General features: G+C 36.2%; 1 protein-coding gene across 46 annotated transcripts in view; it reads left to right on the top strand.

The window, feature by feature from the left end:
- The window catches only part of CLASP2 (cytoplasmic linker associated protein 2), a 289137-nt gene that overhangs the window by 127470 nt on the left and 139741 nt on the right, over positions 1 to 21926 (top strand). For all 46 annotated transcript variants that reach the window (XM_087915720.1, XM_087915696.1, XM_087915693.1 and 43 more), the window contains 6 exons: positions 6783 to 6853; positions 7790 to 7849; positions 18571 to 18648; positions 19039 to 19206; positions 19837 to 19892; positions 20026 to 20187. In XM_087915720.1, coding sequence (XP_087771846.1) covers positions 6783 to 6853; positions 7790 to 7849; positions 18571 to 18648; positions 19039 to 19206; positions 19837 to 19892; positions 20026 to 20187 — 595 coding nt within the window. The remainder of the gene's footprint in view (positions 1 to 6782; positions 6854 to 7789; positions 7850 to 18570; positions 18649 to 19038; positions 19207 to 19836; positions 19893 to 20025; positions 20188 to 21926) is intronic.

Here is a 21926-nt window from a genome sequence, read left to right as displayed (position 1 = left end):
AGTGATTCAGTCAAAAACTGTGATGTCACATCCCCACATTGTTAAGTGACAGCAATCCCTGTAGTCTCCATTGCTGTCATTAAGTGAGGATAATGGGTTGCTAAGGGAGTACTTGAGCCATGGTGGCCCAGTAATTTGAAGGCAGTAGTGCAGGCTACTTCTGCTGACTGCCTAATGCCAGCAGTTCACCAACTCAAGGTGGACCCAGTCTTCCATGCTTCCAAGGTTGGTAAAATGAGGACCCAGATTGTTGAGGGCAATATGCTGACTCTGTAAACCACTTAGATAGGGCTGTAAAGCACTGGGAAACTGTATATAAGTCTAAGTGCTATTGCTCTTTCTTCACAACTTCCTCCCAGCTTCCAACAACTAGAGTCAATGGGAAAGCTGGCAGGAAACTGCAAGTCCAGAAACCTTGCAAACAAGCAGGCAGGTAAATGATCACCTGATGTCAGATGGGAGAGGGAGCAAGGGAGTGCACAGGTGGACAGGAAGATTCAGTATAAGTACAGTGGAGCTTGGGATGGCTGTTGCTGGTCAGCAAAGTGTGAAAATGGTGCAGCATGAGTTGGAGAAGGGCATGAGGGATGTATGAGAGCTGGAAGTTTGGAAGGCTGCCCAGAAGTCTATAAGAGCCAAGGTGTAATTTAGGGAAGAGACCATGTAGATCATGGAGAGTGCTGGAAGGTGTGCAAGAGGTACCATGTGGGTTGGAAACAGTGCAAGAAAATATACAAATGGTTGATGCAAGCACAAAGGAGTTGAGGAAGATGTTCAGCTGAGGTAGACTTATCCCAGTGACTTGCAAACTTTTCTGCCAGCTTCTCCATTCGATTTCTGGAAGAACCAGAATGGAAGGTTGTAAATGGCAATTACATAATCACAGGCCTTTTGTCCACCAGGTGTAAATGCAGACAGGTTGCCATGCCCAGATCACAATAACATCCCATGATTGAGGGACACTGGGACAGAACATCAGGGACTATGATAACAATCATATAATCAGTGCTGTTATAACTTGGAACAATTGCTGCTAAAATGGTTATAGGTTCAGAATTACTTGTAGTTTACATTAAGTGTGATGTCAATAAAGGTATGCATGGAAGTCCCAGTCCACTCGTAATTTGCTGATTAGATTTCAATTGACTGTTTCTGCTTAAGGAAACATTCACCCAGTAGAAATAAGAGTAGTATAGGAAATGCTATTTCATAGGTACATTAAATGTGGAATTAATTGTCAACATCTATAATTACAGTCTTCAGCTAGTAATTAGGGTTAATACTTGTATTTAGAGTTAGACTGGTACTTAGATTTAAAATGTATTAACCTTCTTCCACTGGAGAAGGAAATGGCAACCCACTCCAGTATCTGTGCCATGAAAACCCCATGGACATTACCAAAAAGCAAAAAGATATGACACTTGAAGATGTGTTCCTCAGGTCGGTAGGTGTCCAATATGCTACTGGGGAAGAACAAAGGGCTAGTACTAGTAGCACCAGAAAGAATGAAAGAATGAAGCCAAAAGGACACTCAGCTGTGGATGTATCTGGTGGTGGAAAGTCCGATGCTGTAAAGATCTATACTCCATAGGAACCTGGAATGTAAGATCCACGAATCAAGGCAAGCTTGGATGTGGTCAAATGAGATGACAAGACTGAACATTGACATCTTAGGAACCAGCAAACTAAAATGGACAGGAATGGGTGAATTTAATTCAGATTACCATCAGATATACTACTGCAGGCAAGAATCCCTCAGAAGAAATGGGGTAGCCTTCATAGTCAATAAAAGAGAAAGCAGTACTGGGATACAATCTCCCAAATGACAGAATGATCTCAGTTCAAATCCAAGGCAAACCATTCAACATCACATTAGTCCAAGTCTATGCCCCAGCCACTGGTGCTGAAGAGGATGAAGTTGACCGGTCTATGAAGCCCTACAACATCTTCTAGAATTAACACCAAAAAAGATGTCCTTATCATCATGGAGGATTGGAATGGTAAAGTAGGAAGCCAAAATAACCAGAATAGCAGGTAAGTTTGGCCTTGGAGTACAAAATGAAGCAGGGCACAGGCCGGTAGAGTTTTGTCAAGAGAATACAATGGTCATAACAAACATATTCTCCTTTTCAACAACCCAAGAGACGACTCTACACATGGACATCACCAGATGGTCAACACAGAAATTAGATTGACTATGTGCTCTGCAGCCAAAGATGGAGAAACTCTATATAGTCAGTAAAAACAAGACCAGGAGCTGACTGTGGCTCAAATCATGAGCTTCTTGATACAAAATTTAGGCTTATATTGAAGAAAGTGGGGAAAAGCACTAGGTCATTCAGGTATGAATTAAATCATATCCCTGATGAATATACATACAGTAGAAGTGACAAATTGAGTTAAGGAATTAGATCTGATAGACAGAGTGCCTGAAGAACTAATAGATGGAGGTTTGCAACATTGTACTAGAGATAGCAACTAAAACCACCCCAAAGAAAAAGAAATGCAAGAAAGCAAAATGGCTATCAGAGGAAGCTTTAAAAATAGCTGAGGAAAGAAGGGAAGCGAAAGGCAAGGGAGAACAAAAAGATACACCCAATTGAATGCAGAATTCCAGAGAATAGCTAAAAGAGATAAGAATGCGTTCTTAAATGAACAGTGCAAAGAAATAGAAGAAAACAATAGAATAGGGAGGACCAGAGACCTCTTCAAGAAAATTGGAGATATGAAGGGAACTTTTTATGCAAAGATAGGCATGATAAAGGACCAAAATGGCAAGTACCTAATAGAGGCAGAAGAGATTAAGAAGAGGTAGCAAAATTACACAGAAGAACTATACAAGAACGAGCTTAATGTCCCTGATAACCATGATGGGATGGTCACTGACCTCGAGTCAGACATCCTAGAATGTGATGTCAAGGGCCTAAGGAAGTCCGAGCAACAAGAAAGCTAGTGGAAGTGACAATATTCCAGCTGAGCTATTCAAAAGTTTAAAAGATGATACAGTGAAAGTGCTATACTCAATTTGCCAGGAAATTTGGAAAATTCAACAATAGCCACAGGATTGGAAAATGTCAGTTTACATTTCAATTCCAAAGAAGGGCAATGCCAAAGAATCTTCAAACTACTGCACCATTACACTCATTTCACATACTAATTAAGTTATACTCAAAATCCTACAAGCTAGGCTCCAGCACTAAGTGGACTGAGAAATACTAGAAGTACTGGCAGGATTTCAGAGAGGCAGAGGAACTAGAGATCAAACTGCCAACATATGCTGGATCATGGAGAAAGCTAGTGTTGTGGCCTGCCAGCGGCCAGCAGAGCTGGTGGCAGGCTCAGATAGTGAAGAGATTGTGGGGGAACATGGGCCAGTCCTGGAGTCTGGGGAAGGCTCTGATAAGTGCTTTGCATCAGAGGCAGAGATGAGGCTAGGGCTATCTGACAGTTATCAGCTGCCTTTGGAGTTGGCGATCAGTGGGGGCAGAAGAACAGCTGGAGCCTGTTCCCAATGTGCCCATGCGCAGAGCTACCAGGAGAAGGGAACAGTTAAGGAACAAGGGTCAACTCGGGAGTAAATCCACAGGTGGACAGTGAATGGTCCCTCCTATAGGGAACAAAGAGGAGCAAAAGGGGAGTGATGTTTGCAGGAGACAATTATTCATTTAATTAGTGTGAAATTTGTTTGTGGCTTTCAGAGATTCCTTGCCAAGTATTTTCTTGTATAGCATTGCACTTGGAAGCTATCGGCCTAGCAATTCTCTAAGCCTGATAAAGTTTGTGGTTGCAATTCATCCTTGAAAGACTGTTTGCCATGACTTTGCTGGATGTGAATGATAGGAATTCACATCAGTCTAATAAAAAGGGGTTTTGTTGGGACAAGGAGTCTGTTTTGTGATTTTGTGAAGCCTAGGTCAGAACAGCAAGGAATTCCAGAAAAACATCTACTTCTGCTTCATTGACTACATTAAAGCCTTTGATTGTGTGGATCACAACAAATTGTGGCAAGCTTAAAAGCGATGAGAGTACCAGACCATCTTATTTGTTTCCTGAGAAACCTATATGCGGGTCAAGAAGAAATAGTGAGAACTGGACATGGAACTACTGTGGTTCAAAATTGAGAAAGGAATTTGTGAAGACTGTATACTGTCATCCTGCCTATTTAACTTATATGCAGAGCACATCATGAGAAAGGCGGGGCTAGATGAATCACAAATTGGAATTAAGATTGCTGGGAGAAATATCAACAACGTCAGATATGCAGATTTAGTTTACTTTACTATATTGTCATTGCACCTCGTACCACAAAATTAAATATAATCTTCAGTGTACATTATGACTATGAAAATAAACACAAACACACATCCTTCACATTCTATACATTGAACTGAAAACTCCTGATATTGCATTAATATTGCACTATACAATAGAATTCAATAGAGTTACTGCCCTGGGATAGAACCTGTTTTTCAGCCTCTTTGTCCTTGTTTTTATTATCCTGTACAATCTGCTATATGGTAATAGTTCAAAAAAAAAATGTGCCCAGGATGAGATGGATCTTTGAGAATGTTTTGAACTTTCTTAAGGCAGCGTGGCTATAAAGCTCTCCCAAAGAGGGGAGAGGACAACTAATGATCATCTGGGCAATGACGTTAACCCTCTGGAGTGCTGTCCTATCTGCCACTGTGCAATTGGCAAACCATACACAGATGCAGTAAGTTAGACACTCTCTATGGTGCAGCGGTAGAAGGTCACCACAATTTTTCATTTAGTTGTTATTTTCTGAGAAGTCTCAGGTAGTATAATCTGTGCTGGGCACTTTTGACCAGTGCTGCAATGTGCGCCCCCAGGTCCTTTTTTATGGTAACACCTAGAAACTTAAAACTGGCCACTTGCTCCACTTGGTCTCCATTTAGTAATAGTATTACTAGCGTGAGTAGGAGCAGTCATGCACATAAAGAGTATAGAGTAAGGGACTCAACACGCAATCCTGTGGTGTACCAGTGTTAAGAATAAGGGCTGAAGAGGTATGATTACCTAATCTGACCCTCTGTGAGCGGCCAGATAGGAAATCTATAATCCAAAGGCAGATTGAATAAGAAAGTCCAAGGTCCAGAAGTTTAGACACTAGTCTATGTGGAAGAATTCTGTTAAACGCAGAACTAAAATCTACAAAAAGCATCCTCACATAGCGCGCGCGCACACACACACACACACACACACACTGTTCCAGATGAATCAGCAGTGTGAAGAGTGATGGCTATAGCATCCTCTTTAGATCTATTTCTTCTGTATGCAAACTGGTGTTTCAGTCCCCTCGGGAGGGGGGGGGAGGAGGGGCAGCAGCGGCTCGCGTTGTTTTCTGAGATCGCAAGCCTAGAGCCAGAAAACAACGCGAGCCTCTGCCACCACCTCCTCCTCCCTCCCGAGCGGACTGAAAGCAGTTAGGGCTGAGGAAACGAAGCCACCTCGGCTCGCGTTGTTTTCTGAGCCTAGAGCCAGGGCGCTTTCATTGCATGGCGGAGCTTCTTGTTTCAGGAAACACCGGGCGTCCGTTGCTGCCCCCTGAGGGGAGGGCGATTCTGGGCTGCGCGATTGGGGGACTTCGTGGCTTTGGGTGGGTGGGTGGGAGCGAGGACGGAAGGAGTCTGCGGCGGGCTTGCCTGCCCTTGCTGGCTGCCTCTGCTTCCTTAGGGGCGGGAAAGGGGCTCATCTGGACCAAGGTGAGTCTCCCCTCAGTTTCCCCTGAAGGATCTTCCGTCACTTTTGCCTTCTCCCTATGTCTTCCCTCTGTTAAAATCCCCACACACACACACACACTTATTTTCAGGCGGATAGATTTCGTGTCTGAGCATTCTCACATGACAGTGGGTCTTTTCCCCCCCATAAAAACAGTTAAAGAAAAAACAATATATCCTCATGCAAGAACTTTTCTGCTTCCGATTACCCCCATGCTTACAAGTTGCAAAGGAAACACGGAAGCAGGGGAAGCAGCTGCCCAGCTCCGGAGCTCCACACCATTTTTTTTTCAGAGGGAATGATTTCGAGTATAAGCCGAGGGGGGTTTTTTCAGCACAAAAAATGTGCTGAAAAACTCGGCTTATACTCAAGTATATACAGTATTTATGTATCGTATATGTTTTGTTTTATATAAAACTGATAATAAGAGAAAAACATTGCCTGAATACTAATAACAGTTCTGCTAGTTCTGAAAACTACTAGAATGGGGCTTAAGATGTTACAAATGTTGCATTTGAAAAACATTTGCTAATTACATCAAGCAATAAATATAAAAAAGATGTGATTTTTCCTAATGTTCTGCAATATTTCAGTCAGAATGCCCTCTTTTATATACATTGAATGTAGTACAAATGTAACAATAACATTTTATATGCAACTATTTAATTTAAATACCACCATCTGAAACTTAACTGGTTTATTAATTTATTTTTCTTGGATTAAAATTGGACTTATGCTCATTTGAAGTCCTTCTTTGAGAGAGGATTGTGTATACATTTAAAGCTAAACATTTAAAGAAGTGTTTTAATATTTGAATTAGAACAGATTGAAATATATCTATCCAAGCCTTAAAATCTGTAAAACCATATTCCAACTAAATTGCAAATGAAGTAAGACAAAAGCGTTTATTATTTTGTGTTTTATTCCTTCATTTGTTTGTGAGACACTCAGAAATGGATGTACAGTATGGAGATTAATTGATTAACATTGCTTCTGTTGAATCCATTCAGCTAGATTTCAGGATTTTTTTTTTTTCTTTTCAGCATACACATGTGCCAAGACTCATACCTTTAATAACCAGCAACTGTACCTCAAAATCTGTGGCAGTAAGGAGGTGAGGGTTTTGAATTTTAACCTTTGAATGTTACATTAACCAATATTAGAAAAATATGAATCTCTCTAATAACAATTTTAATTGCTGTCAATTTCCCACCCTTATAATCTGACATGAAGTTCACTTTAAGAAAAAATAATAGACTTACATTTCACATTTTAATAAATGGAAATAAATATTAAGAATGACTTTTGCCATAATATATAGTTACATCTACAAGGGATATTTTTCAGATTTAGGACATAGAACTTTGCTGACAGTTATCAAGTTAGAACAATATTTGAATAGAATTCTTTATTGGCCGAGTGTGATTGGACACACAAGGAATATGTCTTGGTGCATATGTTCTCAGTATACATAAAATAAAAGATACGTTCGTCAAGAGTCAAGAATCATAAGGTATAACACTTAATAATAGTCATAGGGTACAAAAAGCAAACAAATCATACTAGGAAACAGTCAGTATAGATCGTAAGGATACAAGTGACAAAGTTACAGTCATACAGTCACAAGTGGGAGGGGATGAGTGATAAGGAGTGATGAGAAGGTTAATAGTAATAATAGTGCAGACTTTGTAAATAGTTGGACAGTGTTGAGGGAATTATTTGGGACCAGAATTTCCATTGCTAAGTGATGCGGTTCTAAAGCACAACATCACATGACACATCTTTGCTGTTCCTAACAAAAAATATCATTTTTTAATGTTGCATTGTATGGATCATCCAGATCTACTTCAAAGAAATGTATAATGACTCAACCAAGGTTAACAGTAAGGGATAAAGAAATCATAATGCCTCCTTTTAAATTCAGTATAGTTGTTTGTTTGTCAAATTCCCAGACTTCTAGTAATTAAAGACTTTTAATATGTTAGAATCTTTACCTTCTGTAACTAATTCAGATAAATTTAGAATTGACTTTAAACCTTATATTTTCTAGGCGCTCTTTTGAATTTCTAGACCTATTGTTGCAAGAATGGCAAACCCATTCTTTGGAAAGGTATGATTTGTGCCTCTTTTGGGGTTCAGAAAATGGTTCTTTATGAAATAAATTTCTCCTTATTGTTAAAATGCAAAAATATTTTGTTTGTTTCAAAACAACTATGAAACTTCTAAAAATATAATGTGATCTAGACTTGAGAGACTCTCTATGCTTGCCTCAGTATGTTTGTGTGTGAGTGTGTATGTGTATGTGTAAAAGAGGGAGAGAGAGAATTGTTCATATTGTTGCATGAATTTAAGAAATATTTGAAAAAGTTTAATGAAAGAGTATTTGCAAAAGTAGTCTGTGAGCACTGTTTCAAAATATCTTTCAATTGCCTTAAATTGTAATGGTAAATTGTATTGTAGTTAGTATGATATTTATTCAGAACCATGTATATAATCCGATGAAAAAATGTTCTGTACTACAAGAACCAACGCATTCCAACTCTGGGTGGCTCAAACTTAACAATGGAAGCTTTGTTTGTTACCTTCTTTTCCTTTAATTGTTCCCTATATTCTCTTCCATTGTTATAGAAGAGATATGGAGAATAAATATATCAGCTTTCTCTGTGTAAATGTCTATGGAGAGTCTCAGTCCAGGTCATAGTTGTTCCAAAGATGTTTTTTAAAGAGGCAGCTGGGCTTTCTGGGGTTTTTTTTCCAAGCTTGTCCATCCCAAGGATAAAACACCCAGGCACAAACTGAGCAAGGCACAAACAACCACTTCATATACTTCATACATGCACAGCATAGGAGAACATTCAGCAGTCCATCTACATTTAAAACACAAATGCCTCTCTTTCAAACCAGCAAAGTCCACATTTGCTGGTTTGAAAGAGGAGTCAAAGAGACCATCTATGTCAAAATTGAACAACCCTCTCAACAGAGAGGAGGAATACTATACCATCTATCTCCAGTCTACAACACCGTCTTTCCACAGTTCCAAGAAGTCACCACATCCATTTGCACCACTTAGGTGACCCTGATGACACAGATAAACCTCCAGGTTGCCTCAAATGACTATCTAAAACAAGGGTCTTCAAACTTGGCAAGTTTAAGATTTGTGGACTTCAACTCCCAGAATTCCTGACCTAACATGACTCAAAGAGGAATTCTGGGAGTTGAAGTCCACAAGTCTTAAAGCTGTCAAGTTTGAAGACCCCTGCTCTAAAAGAATGCAAATGACCAGCTGTCTGCAAGGAGTATAAATCCTTCCATTCCTCACCATCCAGCCAAAGCTGAAGAAGCTTTTTGGATGAAAGTGAAATGTCTTCAAAAGAAGAAAGAAAAACAGAAAGTGCCATTGCCTCTTGAAATAGCATCTTTGGGATTTTCTCTGTATAGTTTTAATTAAATAATTAAATATGTCAGGGAAATGTTTTGGAACAGATATTGCCTCAAATATGTCAATTTTGAGTTGTACTGCTAACAGGAATAGAGGTAGTATTCCACATGTTACTGGAGTGCATTTAGCGGTTTTCCATATAATTTATACTTTCCTGATAATCTTTCCAGCTTTTAGATGAATTTAGTAGTCATTTTTATCCAGGTACATTGAAGTAATAAAATGTTTTTGTACTGGTTGATTCAGCTTTTTATATTTTCCACAAAAAGAAAAAATAGTTCATATAATTTGTTATTGTTGATCACATAGTTAGATGTTTAGAATGGATTTGGAATTTGTCACAGAATGTAAGCTGTTCCAAACTGCCTTTTTCAATTGACTGATGACTTTGTTAATATTGATGGTGTTTGAGTGGTGCTCCATGTTTTGGAATTGCACCCATGGCATCCATTTCTTTTCTTTTTTTAGTTAAATTTATTTATTCAACATTTAAACATTTAAAAAGACAATTTCCACTTTTTACAACAATTCCGAAATGGTGTTCACACTAGCTGATAAAATCTAAAACTATATCAATTATTTTTCCATTCTTACTCACTTATATTCTTATTTCTCACTCTAGCTTATAAAACTATTTATACACACACACACACACACATCATTAATTAACACTTTCACAATTTTGTTGTTGATTGATGACTTTGCGTCCACTCATACCAAACATTCCATATCTTATAGTACTCTTTCTCTTCTTTCTCTATTAATATCATCATTAGCCTGTCCATTTCAGCGCATTTGAGGTTCTTTTTTATTATTGCTGTCTCGGAGGGAATAGTGTCCTGTTTCCAGTTTTGAGCAAGTGAAATTCTGGCAGTGGTTACTATATGGAGTATAATATATTGGAAATTCCTACTAACTTGATCCTATTATACTTAATAAAAACAATTCAGGTCTTAATTCAATTCTTTGTTTCGTTGTTTCTCCCAACCATGTTTTAATTTTGAGCCAATACTTCCGGGTTTGGGGACAGGTCCACCACATGTGAAAATACTTTCCTTGGCTGTGAGTACATCTCCAACACTTTGCCAATATATTGGGAAACATCTTGGCTAGCTTCGCTGGGGCTAGTTCCCAGCGGTAGAACATTTAATAAAGGTTCTCCTTGTATGCAACTGACAACCTTAATTTATCATTTACCTGTCATAGTTTTTCCCATTGTTCCAAATCAATACCATATCCAAAATTTTTGGCCCAAATTATCATATTTTCTTTTACTTTTTCTTCTTCCATTTCAGTAAATAATTGTACATTTAACTAATCATTTGTTTCCCAGTTCCTTGTATAATTTTATCTTATTCTTGTTGAGTTCTATAAAAGCCAAATTGTTCCCAATCCTTTTTATACCATTTTTGTATTTGGAGATATGGCCACCATCCTATTTCCATTCCTTGTGCCTTTAATTGCTGTTGAGTTTTTAGTTCCCCTTTTTCATCTAAAAGTTCTTTATATTTTATCATCTTATTTAAATCCAGTGCATTGGGGTATATCATTGCTTCCATCATTGACAGCCAGGTTGGTATTTTCACATAGTGGTTTTTTTTTTATTATGTCCCAAACATACAGTATAACATCCCTGACACGATGTCTCTGAAAGTAGGTATGGCAACTATTTTTCCCTTCCCAAAGAAATGCATACCACTCCAACTGGGGATCATGGCCCTCTATTGCTAATATTCTTTTGTTGTCAAGGTTGTATTTGCTGCCTGGTAATATAGTTCAAAGTCCGGAAGTCCAAATCCTCCTTTATGCCTACTATCTTGTAAAAGTTTAAATTTTACCCGGGTTTTTTTCTATAACCATATAAATTTCGCAACTCTTTTATTCAAATCATCAAAAAAAATTACCCAATTTTACCGGCACTGTTTGAAACAAGAATAAGAGTTTGGATAGTATACTCATTTTTATAGTTGCTGTCTGTCCCAATAATGAGAGTTGTATTTTGGCCCAGTTATCCAGATCTTTTTGTATTTGTAATATTATTTTATCATAATTATCTTCCTTTATGGAAGAGCATTTTGCCATGAGCCAAACTCCTAAATACTTTTTTTTTTGCTATTTGTATCCCTAATTCATATTCCAATTCTTCATTTTGACTCCTAGTGAGATTTTTAGTTATTATTTTCGTCTTTTTCTTATTAATTTTTAATGCTGCTACCATTCCAAATTCTTCTATTTCACGAATTAGTATACTACCATCTCTGTTGGATCTTCAATGATAAATGCCATATCATCTGCAAAAGCTTGGACTTTGTATTCTTTTTTAGTAATCAATTTTTTTATCTCCTGATTCTGCCTAATTTGGATCAGCAGTACTTCTGCTGATAATATATATAAAAGTGGGGCTAATGGGCATCCTTATCTTACTCCTTTAATAATATTCAAACCATCTGTTGTTTCTCAGTTCAATATCACTTTTGCAGTTTGTGTATTATATATTGTTTTAATGAACCCTACAAATTTTTCGCCAAATTGCATCATACTCATTTGTTTTATGAGGAATTGTCAGTTCAAATTATCGAACGTTTTCTGTGCGTTCAGAAATATCAATGCCATTGGTTTCTCTAAGTGGGTCTCGTAGTATTCTAGGACATCCATGATCAATCTTGTATTGTCTCTTATCTGTATTTCGGAAGAATCCATTCTGGTCAGGGTGAATGACTTCGCTTAGTATTGTTTTTAATCTTTCAGACATTATTGTGGCCATGATTTTATAGTCTATGTTTAAAAGCGAGATCGGTCTGTAATTTCTTGTCTGCTGAAGATCTGTATGTTCCTTCGGAATATGTTTTTGGTATTTTGCCTGCCCAAGCACCTCGTTGTACAGATCTAACATTATTCTAGTTATTTAACATTATTTCTAACATTATTTCTTCTAGTTCTAGCATTCTGAATTTCTTTCTAAAAACTCCGCTGGAATTCCATCGGGGCCTGGTGTTTTGTTGGTTTTTTGTTTTTCAATTGCATCTTTAAATTCTTTCATGGTAATTTTATTGTTCAACATTTCCCTACAGTATCTGATATTATGGGTAGATTCCTATAGTTTAGATGTTGTAAAATGTCTTCTTCTGATATTTCTTCCTGTGCATAAAGACTACAGAAGAACTTTTGGGCTATAATTTTCTTTTTATCCATCTGGTAGCAGGAACTCCCATTCTCATCTTGCAGCACATGTATTATTATTTTTTCTTGTTCCTTTTTCAGTTTATGTGCTAGCCACCTCCCTGGCTTGTTTGCATTCTCAAAATAATTTTGCTTCACCACTTTGAGTTTCTGAGCCATTTCCTCTTTTAACATTATATTCATTTTGTGTTTCAGTATATCTCTTTCTCTTCTAATTTCCTCATTGTGGGGGTCTTTCTGCATTTTGGTTTCCAGTTCCTTCAGTTTCTCCTGTCATATTATCTGTTGTTTCTTCCTTTCCTTATTTCTTTTTGCTGCATAAGCTATTATTAGGCCCCTTATGTAAGCTTTTGTCGTGTCCCACAAATTTTGTAATGTTGTTTGCTCTCTCAATCTCAAAAAATAATTTTAATTCTTTTTCCAGCATTTGGGTGTATTCTTTTTCTTTTAGTAGGCTTCTGGTCCATCTCCCATTTCTCCACTTTCCCTTCATTTCATTTTTATAGGGTTGTTATCAGCCCTAGGTGTTTGGCATACTATCTATCTCCTCAATGTCCTTTCCCAATTCTGAATCCATCCATATCATGTCGATTTTCGACCACGATTTATGGGGGTTAAAAAAAGATATACTATCTTTCTTGTGGGTTTAATTCCCTCCAAGTATCTTTTAGGTTCAGTTCTTGCACCATTCTTTTAAATGAGATTGGGAGTGTTCTCTTTTTTTTTATTTTTCTTACTACTTATATAGTCTTTTTCTATATCAGACACTGCATTTTAATCCCCTATTACACACACATTTTCCTGTTCTGTTTCAATTATTTTCCTGTGAAGTTTACAATAGAATTCCTTTTTATTTGTGTTCGGTGCATAGATTATTGCCAACAATATTTTCTTTTGATGTAAAGTCATCTCTACCAGTGGCATTCTTCCATCATTATCTCCGTAAATCTGCCTTGGTCTCAGCCATTACTTTATATATATATCTTTTCTTTTTGTTTGCCAAGGCTAGAAGCAGTTTACCTAATTTGGGAATTTCTAGGATACCTCCATATTGTTTAGAAATATGAACCTCTTGGAGGCAAACAATGTCTACATTTTGTTTTTGAAGTTTTATCAATGTCTGTTTCCTTTTGATTGGTAAATTCATTCCATTTATATTGATTGATATCAGGGTGGTTCCAAGATCCATTTTATTTTTTGTATATAACTACTTTTGCTTCTTTTCTTCCCCAAGTTCTCTCCATGGTCTAGTAGTTCCTCCTTCCTCGTGGTTTTCTGCTCTCTTGGTTCTTGATCTGACTCCTTATCTTCTGATGTTTGTTCCTCTAAACTCCTACTCTCCACCTCTTTTCTATTCTCTTGTTCTTCTTCTGTCCTCAAGTATCGCTCATAAAACTCTTGCATCTTGTCCAATGTATCAATTCTGAATTTTTTTTCTTGCCAGGATATCAGAAGTCCTTCCGGAATGAACCACCTGAACGTAATCTTATTTTTGTCCAATTGAGTTGATAGGAATTGGTAGTTTCTCCTCTGCTCCCTAACCCTTCTAGGTGTCTGTTTCAGAGTCACCACCTCCTTCCTTTGTAAATCAGTGGCCCATCTCTCATTTTTCAGTACAATTGAACTCTGATTACCTTCCTCGTGAATTGTACATGGACTTCTCTTGGTAGCTTATTCCTCCACACATAGTTTGTATGCACCCTGTATGCTTCATCTATATCGTTCTGGATCTCTTTTTTATCTTTCTGAAGGGCACCCGCTATAAGAATGCTTTAGTCAGCAATAACCAGTCTCTTTTAATTTCAAGATGTCTCCTTCTGAATTGCACAGTCACTTTCACTCCTCCTTCTGGTCGTATTTCCTTTTCTTTCCTTGCTGTACCCAGACTCTCTCGATATCATTCTGTTCAACCAACCACCAACAATCAAATGTTTTTTCAAAGTTTCTTGTCACCTGCCAGTTCCACTGTCCAGAAACTCTAAGTTCTCTCTTGTCTCTCCCTTCTTTTTCTCAGTCTATCAGACTCTTGATGTCACTGTTTACTCATTCATTCTTCCATAACCACTCCTACCGCCAAATCCCTGCTTGTCTCTCTGCCTCGGTTTGGAGCCTCTCTCTTCTTCCTCCAAGTAACAGGTCTCTCGGTTAACAAAAAGAAGTCAGCACTTTCCTTCGTCCCACTCCTCACTGTTGCGTTGCTTTCCACTCTGCTTCTGCTTTAATCGATCAGGCTGCCACGTCTCTGGATTGAATCATAAAGACCAATCTCTTCCGCATCAGTTTTCAGGATTGCTTCTTGCAGCAGCAGGGGATTGCACCTCACCCGTTGCCTCTGAATCTTCTCCTATCGCTGATCCCTCCAGAATCCAGCTTCACCCTTATGGGCTACTGATCACAAAAATTCAGAATGGAGCTCTGTTCCCCTGCACTGCACCAGCGTGGTGCCACCACCGGAAGTCCCAAGCCATCCATTTCTCTTAGTACTAATTTGTTTTCTTTTTCCATAGTCATTCTACTTCTATTTGCAAGTCTTTATATTTTATGATATTATGATGTTTTGTTGCACAGTCAGCCAGATGTTTAGAATGAATTAAGATTCTACCTGTTGAGTTCTTCCCAAGGAACTGGGATTGAAAGATGTTGTTTGGTAATGTTAATTTATTATCGTGGTTGTCACACAGTCGGTTTAGATTAGATTTGGCATTTTTATCCACCTATCTAATCCTTCCAAAGGACCTGGAATAGACAGATGTTGTTATTTGATGGTGTTAAAAATATTGTCATAGGTTGTAAGCTATTCCAAGTAAAGCTCCTGTATAATTGACTGATGGTGATTTTGTTAATGCCAATTCTGTTCAAGCAATATTCCAAATGTTTTTTAAATTGTTCTATTTCTATTTACAAGTTTTGTATTTTGTGATTTTCTCCAGTTCTTTCTTTTCTATCTGCTGTCTCCAGATACTGCTATGTCTACTATCCAGACTTTTTTTTGCCTAGGATATATTTCTTGCTTAAGGGCAAATGGCATTTTTTGTACATCTTCTAATGCACCATTGTTGCTACTTAGTTATGCCGTTGGTTGTTGTTTTTAAAAAAAATTTTTTATTGGTTTTTAAGATGAACATAGACAAACAAAACATAAAAACATCAAGCCATCTTCCATATATATACATACAGTGTGCCAGTTGGTTTATAAATTGTTTTGTGCTTCTATTTCGTAGTCTTCAATTACAATTACATTGTATATATTCTCATATTTTCAATCAAATATTAAATACATTAATATCATTGTTAATCATTTGACTATACCTTTATTCATTCATGTTTTATGAAATAATCATATTTTACTTAAATTGTTTTGTGACAGTTCATATTATCATCTCAAATCTATCCTACAATCATTTTGTAGATGTAATAAGAAAATAATACATCTTTATATATTTATTATTTTCTAAGAATCTACGTATTTCATTACCATATTTTATTTTCTAACCATTGATAGAATAGATCCCAGATTTTATAAAATTGTTTATCATCTTGTTCTCTGATTTCAAATGTCAATCTACTGATTTCAGCACATTCCAATATTTTCTTAATGATTTCCTCCTGTGATGGTATTTTCTCCAGTTCTTTCTTTTCTATCTGCTGTGTCCAGATACTGCTATGTCTACTATCCAGACGTTTTTTGCCTAGGATGTATTTCTTGCTTAAGGGCAAATGGTATTTTTTGTACATCTTCTAATGCACCATTGTTGCTACTTGGTTATGCCATTGTTTTTGTTAGCCTGTGCAATCTGCTTACAGCTATCTAGGTGGTCCACTGTTTCTTCAGCTTCTTTACAGAAGCGGCATTTGCTGTCTATACTGTCTTTTCAATTCTGACTTTGTACACATTTGCTTTAAGACTTGGTCTTAAGTGGCCTCAGTCTCTTTATTCAACTTTCCTGCTCTAGCTATTGTCAGGTCTTGTTAGTATCTACTTTGCCTGCTATTTTTTATTTACTGCCCATGTATTAGCTTCAGTGGATTGTTCACACTTTTTGTTATTTCTAATGCTCATTTTTAATGTATTGGCAATGAAATATTTTGCCTTGCCATCTCTCTTTTCTGTTTTTCATTTTATCTTTCTAGTAGGCAGGTTGGCCTCTCTAGAGTATTCAGTAAGCCTTCACTGTATAGTAGCTTCAGTGCATCTTCTTCACTGTTCTACACATATTTTCTCAATGTCCTTTTTTTCTTCTTCAGCTATCTGGTGTTCTTGCAACATCCCATGCCCACCTATTTTCCTTGGTAAACAAAGTGGACCAATATTGCTGTGGGCATGAAGGCCATGATTCATTTTAAGTATTTTTTTAAATCTTCCTATCCAGGACTTTTAGTTCTGCTTCAGTCCATTCCACCATTCCAGCTGTGTATCTAACTACTGGGATTGCCCAGGTGTTAATTGCATTGATCATATTTCTGCCACTGAGTTTGGATATTAAGTTCTTCTTCACTTGCATGATTCATTCACTTCTAATCTTCTAATCTATTTGGTGTACTTGATAGTGTCAGCTTGAAGGATACTCAGGTAATTAGAGAGGACTATAAAGCACCATAAAGCAGTTTATAAGTCTAAGTGCTATTGCTATTTGTAGTGATAATTTGCATTGAGGTCATTTCCACAGGACATCTTGATTCCTTCAGTTTTCACTTTTTCCTCTTTACTGGTAAGATGGCACATTTGTCTAGTCCAGAGTTTGTTGTAATATCTTGGCTGTATATTTGGAAACGGTTGAGCAGTGATTCTATTTCAGGTTGGGTTTTTCTATAGTTTCAGATCATCCATAGAAAAGGAGGAATAGCTTGGCAGATGTTTTTGATGTTTAGTAGCCATGGCCTGACTTGTTTGGTATTATTGACAGAGGAATCAGTTGCAAATTATTATTTTGATTGATTGCACAGTCAACCAGATATTTAGAATATAGTTGACATTTTTATACACCTATCAAATCCTTCTGAAGGACTTGGGATAGGCAGATGTTTGATGGTGTTATTATTACAAATTTGCTATAGCTAGCCAACTCCAAGGCACTCTTATTTTTAACAGCATGTAAAATCACATTTGTGATAATGATCATCTCAGTACAATACAGTGCTAAAATTGCTTTTTGCATTTAAAACATTAGATCTGTAACTGAAGTCCTCTCCTCTAAAGAGAAACATTACATTTATAGAAATTCAAATTTATTTTTCAATGGTAGCAGTTAAGTTTAATTCTAATTTTTGTGAGTGATAAGCAGAGAATTTTTGCACACTCATATCTACATACTATTCCTTTCCTAGCTGATTCAAGATCACATTAATCCTTCTCAAATATTCACTTTTTTCAGGTTAATCTTTGTTTTTCTTTTCCTTTCTAAAATAATCCACGATTAATATCTCAATAGGGATGCCATCTAGATCTGGTGTTTTACCACTTTCCTTTTTAAAAATTATTTGTTTAACTTCTATCTCAGGTAGTGGAGCAAATCCAAGTTGCTTTTATAATCTACATTAGTTAGCTTAATTATATATTCTTTTAAAAAACCTAAATATTTTCATTCAACACGCTTTCTAGATTACTATGTAAGTCTGAATCAAATTTTTAAAATTGGCAATTTATTTCCATTAAAGTGTTATGGATTTCATCTCTTTCACCCCTAATAGTTGAAATCATTGCTTTATCTTTCTTTTGTTTTAACCAAGATCTTACTAGATCTTTCACCATTCTCCTATTATCTCTATCAGAAACATAGTAACATAGATTGTCTGCTATAATATATTGCAAAATTGCTATCTTGCTAGAATTCCAATGCATAATCCTCCTTCCTGTATAAATCAAGAGCTTCCAATTTTTTTTTCCAGATTTCCTGCAGAACTCAGGAACTTGACTCCAAGATTTTATTATATCTACTCACTAGGCTTTTCCCAATATTGCCGAAAAGCAGGCACATATTGTGCTCTTTTATTTGTGGCCCAAGACAAATAATCAAATCAGTTTCATTGTCCATGTTAGTCCAAGTACTAATTAGAACCAATTAGCATCTGGGTCTGGGTAAAGCTGGTTAGGTGCTACTCTCTTCTAAGAACTTTTTTTCATTCATTATCTAATTTTTTTCAAGAAACAGCAACTCCTCTGATGAAATTAAAATAAATTAAAAGTAATATTTATTTCTGGGTTTCTCTTACAGGCATGCAGCTGTTCTGGTTGAAACTATCAAGAAGGGCATTCATGATGCTGATGCTGAGGCAAGAGTGGAGGCACGAAAGTGAGATTAATTCAAAGTTTGGCTTAACTAATTTTGAAAGTACTGGTACTTTTTAGAAGAAAAGAATAGCCCACATATTTTCTGGGTTTTTTTTAAAAAAAATAATTTTTATTGTTGTATGCCGCTTGGAATCATTGTTGGATAGTCACATACATGTATTTAATAAACAAATAGTCCTATGTGACCACTCACTAACATTCAATAACTCCAGAGAGTATATAATATGTTAATAGTTATGGTTCTTTTCTATTCTAGCTTTGGTTGGATACACAACTTTTTGATGTTGAGACTTCTCATTTAAAAAAATTTTTTTTTTACTAGTGTTGGAACATTGTTTCTATTTCCAGAAATATTTCCTTCCTCTAATAAATTCTATGTGGTTTCTTTTAGGACTTATCTAGGCCTAAGAAATCATTTTCCTGGTGAGGCAGAAGTTCTGTATAATAGTCTTGAACCATCCTATCAAAGAAGTCTCCAGACTTACTTAAAGAATTCTGGTAGCATTGCATCACTTCCACAATCAGACAGGTCATCTTCCAGCTCACAAGAAAGTCTAAAGTAAGTGTCAGTCTAGAAGAAAATACTTTTGTCCACAAGATCTATATACAGTCCACTTCAGATTAGGGCCTTTTTCTTGAATTTATTTCCACCTATAGAATGAAAAATTATAATATTGTCTATCTTGCAAGGGAATCTAGACAAGAGGCACATCCAGAGGTAGCAGCTCTAACTTTATTATTTTGTTAACAGTTTGCTTTAACAGAATATTGTAAATCTGAAAGTACATTTCTCACCCTTTATCTTTACAACCCAAAAGAAATTAGTGAGAATCTCTTCTGAGTCATTTGTCCACAGTCCTTTGGAAGGCTCAGCTGCGTCTTATTTGATTTTTGCCTAGTCTGCAGCTCTTACTCCTGCCTTCCAAGGCTGTTTCCATATATTATTACAGATAAAAATGTATTTTTAATGTAACATATCCTCACTGCCTTATTTAGATGGGGCCTATCTTTCAGTACATATTCAATATTAGATATTTAGAAAAGTGTTCCAAGATTTTTTCCTCAAAGAAAATGTTTCTTGATTAGAGTTTTTATACAAGTTTAAGAGTATTGAAGAGAACAGGACATGTTTACCCTTTTGAAATGTTTAATAATTTACATTTCAAAAATTATTATTTTTTTCTTTCAGCCGTCCTTTCTCTTCAAAATGGTCCACTGCCAGTTCTTCAAGTATGACTAACAGAGGTAATTTGCTCAATGTACAAGACCAGGTAGAATTTGGAAACTTTAGAAGTAACTTAGGGAAATCTTTTGAGGACTTTTTAAAGTGTCAGCATGAGGTGGGAATCTTGATATGCAGTTTCCTGTTTTCTTTCAGTTTCAAGTGGTAGCAAAGCTGCTCTGACCCTAGGAACACTGCAGAGGTCTTGCAGTGATATTGATGTTAATGCTGCCGCTGGGGCAAAGGCACGTCATGCCACGTCAGGAACTGGTCGCTTAGCAACTGCTGGTCTACCTCCAGGATCATATGCTTCACTAGGTAGGAAATATGTTCAATATACAATAAACCACTTATCAGAATTTTTCATGTATATTGAAATGATATTTCCCTTTATTTAGTTATATCAGTGAGTTATCTAACTTAGTGAATAAATTTTTTTCCAGCAATTAAGACATTTATTAATTCATAGTAAATAAGTTACTGACACTGTTTTTTCCATATTATTCAGTGTTTTCTAGTTAGGTGTCTATGGAAATTCTCAGTCATCCAGGTCATAGTTGTGCCAAAGACGCTTTTTCAAGAGGCATCTGGACTTTCTTGCTTTTCTTTGAAGACATTTCACTTCTCATCCAAGAAGCTTCTTCAGCTCTGAAAAACAAGAAAGTCCAGTTGCTTTTTGAAAAACCTTTGGGTTTTCTTGTTAGGCTGAAGTTTTGCAGCTAAAAATAACCTCCTAATTTAGAAAATTTATAAAAATCAATACACGTTTAACCTATAAACATATTTAATAGTATATATAGAGTGAGCAAACTTGCAACTGGGATAAACTAACTTACATGTCATAAACTTAGTCTCGTAAGTTGCTGGCATGTAAATTTATTAAAGGGTTTTATAATAACATGTGAAAGGAAGTAAAACAGCATGAGAAACTAGTTTAATTAATGTTTTTTTTAATGTCTGTACTTAATAAAATTAGAGAAATTCATTACTCTTTTTCTTATGTTGAAAATTATATCATTTAACATTTTTCTCATTCTTATGTTAGTAGCTGTGGAATTCTTACACAATGAAAATTATAAATTTTTATATTCTTTGCATGAAAAGGGGGAATAAAACTCATACCAATCTTTTTTCGTGATAAAAGGCAGGCAATAAGATAAATACTATATAAAAATAAGATAGATATGAACCGGTGTGTTCAGTTTTCTGGAATAAAGTTTGCAATGACTTACAGTTGAGATTGATGTCTTTTTTATAAAAAAACAGTTCTAAATGATATCAGTTCAATATAAAAATCTTATTTAGAATTATTTGTCCTTAATCCAATTATGAAGTAATCCACAAGAAAAAATAAAAATAATAATAATTAAAAACCCAGTAATAATAATAATAAACAAGACTAAAGCCAAAAAGAAGAAAAAGAAAAAAGAACAAAAGGAATAAGTTTCTTCAAATTCCACACCTTAATCCAGCCAAGAAAATCTCAATTGAGAAAAGAAAAAAAAGATAGTCCACTGATATACATTAAAAAGAAAAGCAAAAGTCCCAATGGAAAAGAAAAAAAATATCAAAATAAAATAAAAATGAAAAATTCAAAGGCTTCCCCTTGCAAATAAATAAAAGTTAAAAATAAAAACCTTACTAGAATAAAAATATCGGGTAATGCTGGTGGAGGGGGTGGCGGAACTAAAAAAGAATTAGAAAAAGGAAGTAGGAAACAATTCATTGCACTCTGCTTAGTTGTCCAAGGCTCTAATTATGACTCCCTTCTCTTTCCCACAAGCTTCAAAGCTAAACCATAGATGTTTAATTATAGACAAGAATCCAGAAAAGCACCTGTAATAATATTCTACAGGGCTCTTTCCTCTATCTTATCAGGAAATGTCCTTGAGAAGGAGTCTTTCACATCTCTCTCCAGTTCAAGTAGAATATTTCCAAGCCTCTAGTTGGCAGTGTTACAAAGTTTCTTAGTTCTCACTTTCCCCCCTCCTCTCAGGACAGCATAATTAAAATAAAAAAAAGCCCGCGGGAAATATATAGATATATATAAAAAGCAA

This window comes from Pseudonaja textilis, chromosome Z, assembly GCF_049901715.1.
Source record: "Pseudonaja textilis isolate UNSWEBS1 chromosome Z, rPseTex1.2, whole genome shotgun sequence".
Classification (NCBI taxonomy): domain Eukaryota; kingdom Metazoa; phylum Chordata; class Lepidosauria; order Squamata; family Elapidae; genus Pseudonaja; species Pseudonaja textilis.
This window is presented reverse-complemented; position numbering and strand designations above follow the sequence as displayed.